Source organism: Drosophila arizonae, chromosome X (assembly GCF_054131065.1).
Source record: "Drosophila arizonae isolate 15081-1271.41 chromosome X, UAZ_ARI_1.0, whole genome shotgun sequence".
Lineage (NCBI taxonomy): Eukaryota > Metazoa > Arthropoda > Insecta > Diptera > Drosophilidae > Drosophila > Drosophila arizonae.
The window spans coordinates 2,094,739-2,107,699 of record NC_142927.1 but is presented as its reverse complement, the minus strand read 5'-3'; the positions used below and the strand labels follow the sequence as shown (position 1 = coordinate 2,107,699).

Genomic DNA, 12,961 nt, shown 5'->3' with positions numbered 1-12,961 from the left:
AGGTTGTTGAATCTGTGGCAACTATGGACACAGCAAGTATACAAAATGTCTACAATGATTCAAGGAGCCTAAAGTTATGCAAACGTAATACCTTTTCACAAGAGTCGTATTACAAGATCAAAAAAACTGATTAACTCAATTTGAGATGAACGTAGAGTTCGAAATACAAATGAACTAAGCAAAGCTATAGGAAAGTTATGGAAGTTGTATATGGAAACATTAGCTGAATCCTCTACCTCAACTTCCGTTTCAGCAAACACAAACAAAGTGTGATTCAATTTCAAAACATTTTATCACTTTTCGATTTTAGTGTCTGACGTTTCACGGCATTCGAGCTGAGCTGAGCCTTAGCTGGCATTGTGGAACACTGGACGAGCTAATCGCGCCTCTACGTGAGCTGCCCGAGTCTCAGTCAGCACGTAGCTAACGAGCGTGCGGAACTATTTAGTGCTAGGCCCAATTGCCGAATGTTTTAGTTATGCTTCAACACAACAAGAATGTTCAACAAATTGATATACTTGCTGTTGGTGTGCAGCTGTAAGTGTTGAATAACGTCAGCAACATATACACATACATGGTCTAATTGAGTGACTTTTCCTCCAGTGCTGACGGCCTGCAGCATGGCCCAAGCCTTAGAGGACACATCCACACTAGCACCAGGAGCAGGAGCAAACTCAACGCGTCGTGATCTGGTCAGAAATTTCATGAACAACGTCCAGAGGCTCATAGCTGATTTGATAAAGAGCTTGCAGCAGCTGACTGCAGCTCAGGATGGCAGCATCAGCATCAGCTAGACCTTTGGCAAAAATATCTGAAACCCTATCAAGTATCTGCTGAGGAAATAATAAAACAGAATCAATTGAACTGAATTGCATTCATGTGAATGCAGCCATTTGAGATCGATTTTATTTCCAGTTCATTTGGGGCTTCAAGCATGCTACGGCTTGCACTCAGCGCTCTGATTGATGCTAGCGTGTCAAGGGTCAAAGGTCAAGACGTTTTTAAGCACCAACAACAACAAGCGACAAACCTTTCGCAGTCATTTATCAAATGACATTTGCCAACTGTGAGAGTCTACAAGTGGATACACATGTTAACAGGCAGCATTGTGGGGAGAGAAAGGAATAGAGAGAGGAAGAGAAAGGGCTGAAAATAGGGGCTGCTAAGGTGTGGAAGGTCGGAGCGTTAAGCAAAATGAAAACGCCAAAAATTATACCTAGAGGCAAGCACTAAACACCAAGTCGGAACAAATTGAGTAGAGCTAAGCGAGCTTTGAATACTCTGGAACTTACTAGATGCACAACTTGTATAACAGAGAATATCAGAGAAAACCCATACAAAGGGTGGTCAAGCAAAATTGATAACATTTCCGATAACTACATGAATAGCGACGGCGATTTAAGCTATCGACCGATATGGAAATAGTTTAAAATATTTGGTAGCTCAAGAAGTGTGTGGAAAATCCTTGAACTAGTTCTGAGGTCTGATGAAGCGAGGTCAATCATCTAGGTAGGCTTAAGGAGGACTCATTCATTGGTAATATTAATTCTAATAGATGCTTTGACTTCCTTTCGTTCTTAAACTAGTTTCATTCAACACAACAATACTATGCTATAGAATTTCCAGAACAAGTAACCCTTTCATATTCCATATGCAACTCAGAGTAGAGAACTCCCTCGTAGAAGTTAGGGTATAGAAATGTTGCCAGAAAATCTTAACGAAATTTCTCACGTTTGCCATAATTACGAGCAAAATACGTGACATGTGTTTTGACTGCGAATTTAAGCAGCAGTAGCAGCAGCAGCTTGTCAAGCTACCCCCTTCGCCCTGCCAACCCCTAGCCGAGGCCCTACCGCCAGCCCCCTGCCGCCTACTCTCCCTACATTCAGCCCTTGCCTTTGCGACATTGGGATGTTGGGAAGGGGTCAAGTATCGCTCCGGTTGTAAATGGTAATACGTACTCGTATACATAACCAATAAAAATCTGTTTAGGCCAGGGAAAGGCGACAGCGAGTGGGCGGGGCGGGGCTGGGCTGGGCTGGACTGGGGCTTGTCGTAACAATTGTGCGAGTAATTCATAAAAATCTCTTGAGCAAATGTTAGCGACATGAATGATGCTCGGGCATTGAGGACGCTACGCAGCCAGTTCGGATTTCATGGGCCATTCTTTGCGTTTCCTGCTTTTCTTTATAGCCTCACGCCCGCCACATTTCGGTTTCTTCATAATTTATAATGCCTTAAAGCCGAACCGCAAAGCAGCTCCAGAGGCAGCAGATGAAGCAGTCGAACTCCCAGAGCGTTGCGTGATTGAATTGTTGCCTGATTGACAGTTGACAGTCGAAATTGATTTTGGTGGTGCGCTGCCAGCCAGCTTGATAATGATGACGGTGGTTGCTGTTGCCAGATACTGGTCTGGGGCTGGGCTTATTAATCCCCCGAGTGCAGGCGTGCATAAGTATCGGGCAAATGGATTAGACAGTTTTATGTGAAGTCTATCGCAACAGCCACAATAAAAAGGGAAAACAAAAGGATTTCAATGGAGCTCTTACCCAAGCCCAAACTATTTAATTAAGCTTGATCTTTACCTAGCAACAGTTACGGCTAAGTCCTAACATATGGCGTACATCCCAACCCCAACCAACTCGGCTGCTCTCTCTCTCTCTCGCTCTCTACCTCCCTCTCTTTCTGTCTGCATTGATTGTCATATTTGTGTGACAGTTAATGAACGACTGTCGGCTCTTTGTTGTCGCTAATCAAAGGATAAAAACCGAACGTGAAATGTGCAACGCATAGCCAATGTCCGCTTAACAGCAGCAGCTGGACACACAGACACGAGTGGGAAGGATTGCAGTCATCTAATTGATAGATGATTCACATCATTTAAGCAGCTTTAATTGCATCATCAGCGACAGTTAGCTGCAGTGGAGCCACGGCCATGACATCTAGCTAGAGAGGTTGACTGTCTAGCTACCCTATAGGGTATTGTACTTATTAGCATATCTATAACTAGTATATAGCTACCCTATAGGGTATTGTACTTATTGGCATATCCATAACGAGTGTATAGCTACCCTATAGGGTATTGTACTTATTAGCATTTCTAGAATTATCAATAATCGATAATCGACTAACGGTAGTAGGTATCGATAAATGGCCAATCTAGTGTACTGGCAACATCTTAAACGATTCCACATCATCCAATGCTTATATATCCCTAGCACTCTCTGCATATGTATACGAATAACGATTGATTGCTCACTGATCAAAGAGTCCATCGTGAAATGTTTGTACTTACACGATATTTATCGATGTACTTCTGTTAATAGTAAGCGACAATGGCCATACCTTTGCATATATCTAATGCATTACAGGTTAAGGATTATCAGTAAGTCAATTAATCTCCCCGCTTATTTAATGAGTCTATACGCAAACATGCAGACAAATAGAGGTGGATGTAAAAATGTGTATAATTATATCGATTTTTATCGATACATTATATATTTATTATTAGGTATCTATCTATAATCAACATCGATTTCGCCATTATCTCTAATATTCCAACAATAAACCTTGGTTCGCTTAAAGTTGATGATAAACCTTCATTTGTAAGCACAAATTGTAAGCAACAGTTGAATGAGAAACATTCATTTACCTGGCTATGGGCTATCCCTGCTAAGCGGTTCAACTTGTAATGCTATTACTCAGAGTTGATTGTAGCACATGAAAATATTAGAGCAGGGCACGCAGATCAATCGGACTGCCGAAATGAAAAGGAGAAAGGTTAACTTGCTTCCACAAATCTTTGCCAGGACAATGAACGTGGAGTAAAGGGAGATGGGGAACAAGGAAGAGGCAGCTGGAGCTGGATATGCCGGCAGCAGCAAGCGGCGAGCGCCATAAAGAGTTCGATATGAAAGTATTGATTTGCTTTGACAAATCTGAGGGACTTGTAATTTCATTACGAAAACCATAGCACAAGATAACCACAATGGAGAGTGAGAGTAAGACAGAGAGAGAGGGAGGGAGGCTAGGAGACAGAGGAAAATGAAAATGCTCGATTCCCCAATGTGAAAGTAATAGACCAACAACAGCAATCCGTAGCCCCCAAAAACAGGCAACTGAAGTAGCTGTCTGGCACTCGAGCGGGCGGCTTTCAAGTTGCTTTGTGTGTGTGTGTGTGTGTGTGTGTGTGTCTGTGTGGGTGGGTGTGTCTGTGTGTGTATGGAAAATTAAATTCAATTGTGTGACAAGTTAATCCTATTTCTCATCTTCCAACTTTTATTTAAGCTTCATTCTTTATGCATTACATGCGACGGAAAGCATGGCACGAGACTTCTGACAAACTTCGAGTCATGCAGTCAATCAATCAATCACTCAGTGAGACAGTCAGCCAGTCAGCCAGTCTGTCAGTTAGTCAGTTAGTCAGTTAGATGCTGTCAGAATTTTGTTTGATATGTTGCAAGCCTGCTCCAGCCTCTAGAAAAAGTGAAAGCGAACCCAACCCAACCGAAGGGTTGCCCACACGCACACACACACACACACACACAGGCACAGAAAGAGCTCGAGCTGCGTGTGCGTGGGGGTACAGTCAGTGAATGTGCTGGGGCAACACTTCATTAAACTCATAAAGCAATAAAATGTGCTCTTGATGAACAAAACAAAGGCTGGAGCAGGAACGGGGACGGGCACGGGCACAAGCAGAGGCACAGGCTCAGTGGAACACCTCCTTCTTTCTCTGCCAACCACTTTACCCACTCAACCAGCGATGCGCCTTCGATTGTCTGACAGCTCGACATTGTCTGCTAATGGCAACTGCAGAGCTGTCGACTCGAGCTCACTCGCTCACTCACTCACTCACTCTCTCACTCACTCTCCCACTCTCTCACTCTTGCTCTGCCAGTGCTCAGTCAGTGTGCTCTGTCATCCATCACGCGTATTCGAGAGAAACCTTAAAGCTGCATTCCATATGGGCGCAATGCTACATCTCTATCTATCGCGCTCTACCCATCCTCCCCTCTCGCTCTGGCCAGGTTGCCTTTGTAGGTATTCGCAGCGTGGCAATCGATAATAATTACATTAGTTTTCTTTGTGTCGACACTTTTATTTCCATTTCCAATTATCGGAAATGCGTCAAGGAAGCCAACTTCTAGATTTCGTATGCTATAAAAGGCTATTCATTTTTTTCTTCCTGTCTTAAGACGAGCTAATGGGTTCTTCGTCATGATCTTTGAAAGACTGATGGCTGTATATAAGCACAGACATACATATTATATATATATATATATATGTCAGGCTGTTCCTTTCATCTTTGAAATCTGAAATTGTAATCCCGAACTGTATCTGCATGGAATAGAATTGGTGGATTAGCTATTGTTTTTTTTTTTTTAATCGTTTTTCCGAGCTTACTTCCCCTTTTTTCCGACCGTTGCGCTCTTACAGAAGCTGCTGGACTTCAGATACAAATCGTACAATTTCCTTGAATGTTTTCGCTCCACTTTGTATTGAAACCCATTCATCTTCAAGGATCTTCAAGTTGTGAGACTTCGTGCGAGTTGATTAAAGTCCTGATATCATAAAACCGGAAGAAATTATTCCAAATAAGGCTGAGAGTACGACATGCAAAAAAGTACGAGATATTAACGTTTCTATTTACAGATTTATCTTCTGCCTATGTATGGGAAGGGCAAACGTTTTTAAATCATACAGTCAAAAGCTTTAGCTGAGCCTACAAGCCTTGTATATCAATTGACTAGGACGGGTGCATTCGACCTATGGAAGAATAGTGCTTGCTGGAATTTGAGCCTGCTGAGACGAGCTCTGCGTTTGCTGTAATCAGTTCAATGCATAATTATATAGGGTAGATGCCTATAATTAGGGCGGGAGGGCGGTGCTTACCTTCAGCTTTCATTTAGTTTCATTTAATTTGTTGATACAGAAGGAACCAAAGTTTTTTCACCGTGGGGAACTGATTACAAAATGATTTTCTGCTTTAGCTAAATACATATAATTTGACGAATCTGCAAGTGCTCCTAGTCCGATTTGATGCTAGTGTATGCAACATATATATGCTCCGTGCTGGTTAAATGAATCTGAGTTGCGTATGATTTCATCTCGAACTGAAATGTTGCCAACAATTTTCGATTTTGCGCACTCCAATTTTCTCTTCTTATATATATATAGCCCCAGTTCTTGTTATAGTCTAATCTCCTAGCGCTTGAAGTAGATGTGAGTCCCAACCCAGGCTAGGCAATCGACAATTGTAATCGAGGCCATCGCGGCAAGCTGCAATTGTATAGACCTTGAATCTGGTATTCGTCTCGTCTTTTTGGGCTTTTCTCCTGCCTCCATGCTCTATGTGTGATGTCACTCCTCTTCCGTTTTCACTCTCATCATCATCATCATTGTCATGGACTAGACCAAATTTGGTGTCCCTGAGTTAGTCGGTTGGGGGAGTGAAGTTATGGGGGAGTTGGGGCATATAAATGCGATGCGTATAATAGAGTAGCCGAGATGTATCTTTATTACAGTAATTGCTCATTGAACAGGAAATTATTATATGCGTGCGTGTACCGTCTGTCCGCCTGCTGCTCCTCCTCCGATGCTCTCTCAACTCCCTGCTAGACTGCTCAGCCGGCTCTCGCTTTTAGCATTTGCTTCGGTGCGCCCATTGCCCGAAATAGACAATAACGAAAACAAATAAAAGGGCAAGAAGCTGGAAGGTTGAGGAAATCTGTGTGCCGCTCTATTTCTAGCGTAGTAATGGAATGTGAGCTTTCGGCTAGGGTTAGTGTCACGAGTAGGTGGTCAGAAGAGCATACATCGTCTGCCTATTCAAGCTATTACGGATTTCTCTCTCTGTTTCATCATTTTTGGGTTTATGCCACTTACATCTGCAAAATGCGCGTCACACAAATCGAGAGCGGCGGATTCGCCTCACAAATTGTAGTCCCGGTGCCGCTCCGGCGTCTGTCTCAACTGAAGGAGCGAATGGGATGGGGCGAAAAACAAGGAAATGCGGGTATTGGTTTCATGCCTGTCGAGAATTAGTCCGCCTCGGGCAGCCTATGGACGACCGGCAGCATTTGCGCCTGCAGCCGTCGACGCAGACGTATGTCATCGCCGCCGCCATCCTGATCGATCGCCCGGGGCGGCAGGCGCCAACTCCACACGTGGATCCCATCGCCCTCGCCCATGTCGAAATGGACGCGCTGGCGTTGCAAAATGATCCGAAGGTTCTGTACGAACCGAGCCACATCCATGGGGTTCTCGTGCTGTAAGCGCGCCGCTACCAACGGCGGTATGAAACGATCGTAATCGTGTTGCTGCTCCTCGTTGGGTCCCCAATGCAGCGCCGGCTGGAGTCGGTGCTGGCGCATGTACAACAACCTGGGCCGAGGAGGGTTCATTGCTTCTGCTCTTTGGCTTTCTTTCTTCTCTCTGGATGCGTGTGTGTGTGCTTGTATACGCTTGTGCATGTATTTCTCTGTTCCTTTTTGTTTCCCTTGTTATTTTGGTTGTATTCTCTTGTTTGATTTTCATTCGTTCCGATTGTTTTGATTGCTTGCGTGTGTGCGTGCGTGTGTGTGTGTGTGTGTGTTTGATTTAGGTTTCAGAGCTTTTTTGGCTATTGACTTGAGGTTTGATAATTGTTTAGCTTTGGTTTTTGTATCTATACCGGAATTTGGGAGAGGGGGAAAGACAAAAGTAAAAACTTTAAAATAATCTGAAAGCCGGATTTATTAGTTCTATACCCTAAAAAGAATTTGGCCGATATGCCAATCAGGGGCTCTGAGTGAAAGCTCTAACGTCTACTCGGTTCACACATGACATTCTCAGTTTCTAAGCTCTTCCCGTTTGTCAAATTCAACAGTGTTAGAGTGAATCTACCAGCAACTCCTTGCTCAAGGAAGAGGAAAAGTATCGCTAGAGAACTAGCGAGTAATCACTCGTTGCAAAACTAACGAGTAGTTGTTAGACAAAACAATATCGAGTGTGATGCAGAAACATGAGTTGAGCTAACTTGGACTCGAAAAGTAACGAGTAATTGATCGAGTCGTTCGGCTAGCTCGTTTTAAAAGTAACGAGTGATTATTGAATAAATTCGCTCATTAAGAGAAACCCAGACTTTAAATTGAACAAATTCATTGGAATTATGTTAGCCAAACTGAAGTTTATCTCAGTGAACTGAGTTGCACACTTAACATCCCTGGTAGATGCCAACCATGCGAGTATTTACTGTAGCTGTAGCTAAGGCGGAAGCATCTCTGCCTTTTCGTGTTGGCCTGTCAGGCGTTTGTCCTTAATCAAAATGCACACACTTGATGCATATTTAATTAAACTTTCACCTTTCTGAGGGGACGTTTCAAAGAAATTTTGCCAAAAAACCGGGTCGAGAGCGCTTCCTATATAAGCACGAGCGCTGGGGCAGTGGGCGTGTTTTCGAGAGAGCGAAAGAGAGAGAGAGACTGAATGGCTTCTAGCCAGGGTTCATTTTCCATTTTGGAAAACAGAAATGACTTAAAAGCGACACGACGGCACTTTAATTAAATCAGTTTTAATTAATGCAAAATGCGAATTTCAAAAGATGTTGCCTAGACATCTAGCAGCAACATGAAAAACAGATGAACAACTCTGTAACAGAGTGGCAGAGGATGCAAGGCTGGAGAGGCTTCTCGGGCTTTGTGGGCGGCTCTGATGCTTTGGCGCTGTGGCGGGGGCGGGGGCAGGCAGCAACCACATTTTGTTGTCGGCATAATTACAACTCAATTGTAATCCAATTTTTGGGCAGGCATATAAATCGGATTTCATTGTGACAAGCCACGCCCTGTCGCACACCGCCTCTGCCTCACCCTCCCTCGCCCTGTGTGCGCCTGACAGTGGTGTCTGTGTCAACTTTTTTCGGTGTCAAATAAATAAACTTTTGACAGTCGGCAGACAGACGGTCGGGAGGAGCTCCGATCTGAACCTGTGCCGGAATTGCAAATTAGTTTGTCACAAGCAACAGAGCCATTAGGGCTGGGGCCTTAGCTACTCCTCCCTGCCTCCTGCTGTCTGCTGCCTGATGGCTGTGTACGATTGAATGCTTTAAGAGGCGAGTCCGAATGCTGCAAATGTTTTGTGTCTTTTGGCTGCAAACGTTGCAAATTAGTTGCACATGTTTCGTCCGCAGCCGAAAAACAAGACGTGTTTCCACTAATTTGGCCAAAATCAACAGCTGCGCATACATGCGACAGTGTGTGTGTGTGTGTGTGTATGAGTGTGTGTGTGTGTATATGTGGAGAAAACTCATCATAACTTTCTTATCAAAAACTTATTTTAGGCAACGAGTGCCGCAAAGATATTCCCTAACAAAAAAAAAAAAAAGCAAGAAAGAAGCAAAGAAAAGGATAACTCAGCTAGCTTGGGAGCACGTGCGGTACAACCTGACTATGAAATACCCTGTAGTGGCAGGCAGTGAGGCTCTTTGATATTGCTCAAAGGTAACTTTATATATAGAATATATATTTGCAGCATTCTAATAAAGTAGTGTGGCATATTGGGAATCCCGTCTGTTGAGAAATTCCAGGGTATTCTCTGTGCTTCAAATTTAGTATCATCATGAGCTAAAGATGAGGCATATATCGGATATATGAGATGCTAAAATGTATACAAATCTGTAGTCTATCACATAGCACGCTTTTACAGGGTATCTGAGCATCGAATTAAGGAATTCCAGGGTATACTCTGTGCTTTAAATTTAGTGTCATCATGAGCTAAAGATAAGACATATATCTGATATATGAGATGCCAAAATGTATACAAATCTGTAGTCTATCACATAGCATGCTTTTACAGGGTATCTGAGCATCGAATTAAGGAATTCCAGGGTATACTCTGTGCTTCAAATTTAGTATCATCATGAGCTAAAGATATATGAGATGCTAAAATGTATACATGTCTGTAGGCTATCACATAGCCCTAAAGTGCTGCTTTTACAGGGTATCTGAGCATCGAAATATATACACACACACATGTGATAGCAAATGCCTTGCAAACTTGTTATAATTACACTGTCTTGACAGCCAGCTGTGTGTGTGTGTGTCCTTATACTCATCCTTAACTAAGTTAGCCGTGCCGTACAGCCCGTACAGCCCGTACATCCCCTGCTCCTGTCGTCCTCGTGACTGACTAACTGGGCTAACATGCATGAACAGTAACATATGTTGGACTTTGGCAGAAAGTTTTGCCAGTTTTTGGCGCGCTTTGGCCACGCTGCCATTTTTAGCAACTCGCATCCATAGCCAAGTTCTGCTTAGCCCCACTACCCCCCGCCCAGCCACGGCTGTCCCTCAGTCAGGGCGGAACGTGTGCGTTCTGTGGTTGAGTTGACGCACACTTTAGGCGCAGCATGCAACAGCTGTGGCCCAAACGCAATCTGCCTACCCCCAACCCCCATGCTGAGTGCCCTGAGTGCCCTGACTCTCCTGCTGAGTCGCCCCATCCCAGCTAGCCCCTTCTAGTCGTTGCGACTAACAAACTTTTGCCCAGCACAAATTAAAGTCAACAAACTAGAATATCAGCTTGCCAAATGGGCATCATCATTTCAATAAAAATAGACAACTTTCTGTACATCCAATGAATGGGTATTATTGCTGTTGTAGTCAATATAGACTATTATTTCGATGTGTGGAGATATGTAAAATCTTATATATTCACAGTCGAAGGATTTCTAACAATAGACTGAGTCTTCAATTAGGAGACTTAAGCTCTAATGGTATCCAAATTGGGATATCGATTATTATCGATCATAAGGAATCATGTTTCAAAGGTTGTTCTTCTTCTTACTGTGGTATTCAAGAATAGATATTTTAAAATTAAGCTCTGTATCATTTGGAGCTGATTATATGAAAACGTGGCGAAGGCGACAAAGGCGGACGGACAGAGGCAAGAACAAATAAACGAATTGAAGAACCCAAAGGCTGACGGACGGACAGATATACTATCGGTTATTCCTGGATCAACTGAGTTCGTTGGCTTTATCATATCCTAATAATGACAAATATCTAATAACCTAAACTTAAATATCAGCAAATTCCACCGCCAAGCAGTGGTAAAGGATTATAGCTGGCTTAATCCAAATTTGACACGCGCGCTCCTTCACTAGATATATCTTACCTTCCATAGTATCAAAGCCAAAGATAGTTCCAAATATCCATTTTAAATGAGAACAAAAAACTAATATCATTATTAAATATGCTAATGGATATTTGTGTAGAGGCATCAACAGGCATCGAGCTGAAACTTAAGTAATCAGGAACTGAGCCAAATGATGCCAGGGAAAACAAAGAAATGAACCCGAAAAAGCACTTCGATGGCTCACACAACCCAGCAGAAGAACCAACAAAAAAGTTACAAATTATTGTGTGACTGTGTGTGTTGGCTTAATATCGAAATAAAAAGCACGTCAATATTAGACAATGGCAAAAAAACGACGCGGTTAACAAAGCCAGCGCGAGGGTGCCCAATAAAACGAAGAAGAAAAAAAAAAAAAAAAAACAACAAAATTTTGACATAGGAAAAACGAGTCCCAAAGTTAAATAAAAAGAGCGGAACCAACTTTGCCAAGTTTCCAGAAAGGGGTGTCAAAGAGTGGGAGGCGGTTGGGGATGGGGCGGGACTACCAAAAATATATGCCTAAAAATGGGCTAGCCCAAAAATAAATATGGCAACAAAATGGCAGCCAAGGCTTGACAGCGAAACGTAATGGTTAAAACTGGAAAGTAGAAAGGAGCTTGGCAAGAGCTAAAGACGTTGCTGCGTGGGCGTCGAGCGAGGGTTGAGCGGCTGCTGGCCGGCTGGGGGTGCAGGGGTAGAGGCGTCGGCTGAGAGGGTGTCGTAGAGTCGTGAGCTATGTGAATTGCATATGCGGCACACGTATTTGCGCTATAATTATTTCGTACGTGAGCGCTGCGCTCAACTTGGCCCGGAAAGCAGCCGTAGACGCTCGTGGAACAAAGACAATGCCAACAGAAGCGAAAGACACCATCAGGGAAAGAGAGAGAGATTGAGCGTGAGAGAGAGAAAGAGAGAGAGTGCTAGGGGTAGACAGTAAGCGGCATTTGCGACACCGTAGCTGACTCGCATCCTGCTCAGATTGTCTGGGAAGACGTCGCCAAGCTTAAAGCTAGCTTGCAGCTGGCCTTAAGCTATAAATTGACTTTGCTTCAATCAAGCAACTAGAGATGGGTGTGTGAAAACGTGACGTGATTGAACGCACTAAATGATGGTTTGGGATGAGAATATTATATGAAGTACTGCTAGGATTTCTTTCGATACACTGCTGAGCCGACTGACTGACTGACTGAATGAGAGCTGGGCTGACTAGCTGATTGATGGTTGATTGAATTATTCATTGAGTGATTCGCTGACAATTGACAGTCGATCGCATAACTTGCTGTCTGATTGACCGACTGATTGGCAACTGGTTGACTGAGTGATTGAAGGATGGAGCGAGTTCTTTACTGACTGAAGGAATTATGTATTGATTGACTATATAAAACTGTATGATTGACTACTAAACTGTATGATGATTACTGAATGATTGATTGCATGATAGACTGTATGATTGACCGTATGATACTCTTGATATATTTTTGTTGACTGATTGAATGTATGATTAATTGAATGATTGATTGCATGATTGACTACATGATTGACTGTCTAAGAATTTATTGACTAACTGGTTAACTGATTGATTGATTGATTGTATGATAGACAGGCTAACTGATTGACGGACCTATCAGCCGCCTGATTCTGAGTCAGAAATTTGTAAGGAAGTTCCTTGACAAAGTATGGCAAGTCAAGCAGCGTACTACCAAGCCAATGAAAATATGCAAAGCATTTCAAGTGCGCTCTAAATTGAATGCTGCACTCAGAAATCACTAAAAATAAATCAAATGATAAAAAGTTGCAAAGACTTGAA

The 12,961-nt window shown here is 43.1% G+C and overlaps 1 protein-coding gene and 1 long non-coding RNA gene across 3 annotated transcripts; one reads left to right on the top strand and one right to left on the bottom strand.

Moving 5' to 3' along the window:
* Positions 1-405: 405 nt before the first annotated feature.
* Positions 406-864, top strand: LOC149267786 (uncharacterized). Its single transcript, XM_089473517.1, has 2 exons — positions 406-537; positions 604-864. Exons 1-2 carry the CDS (start codon positions 498-500, stop codon positions 792-794), a joined length of 231 nt encoding a protein of 76 aa, XP_089329643.1. The 5' UTR covers positions 406-497; the 3' UTR covers positions 795-864.
* A 4,216-nt stretch (positions 865-5,080) lies between these two features.
* On the bottom strand, positions 5,081-7,042 carry LOC149267785 (uncharacterized). Of its 2 annotated transcripts, XR_016270916.1 has the most exons (4): positions 5,896-7,042; positions 5,730-5,826; positions 5,407-5,668; positions 5,081-5,340 (listed from the first exon to the last, which is right to left on the bottom strand). It is a non-coding gene; the product is annotated as an uncharacterized LOC149267785 (long non-coding RNA). The 2 variants fall into 2 exon arrangements; XR_016270915.1 differs by having other exon boundaries at positions 5,407-5,826.
* Between the last annotated feature and the right edge of the window lie 5,919 nt (positions 7,043-12,961).

What these genes read in the sequence shown, in the direction of transcription:
- LOC149267786 (XM_089473517.1), top strand. Translation starts at nt 498, where the DNA reads ATGTTCAACAAATTGATATACTTGCTGTTGGTGTGCAGCT. An exon ending in CTTGCTGTTGGTGTGCAGCT is followed by an intron (nt 538 to 603) that starts GTAAGTGTTGAA and finishes CTTTTCCTCCAG; the next exon opens with TGCTGACGGCCTGCAGCATG.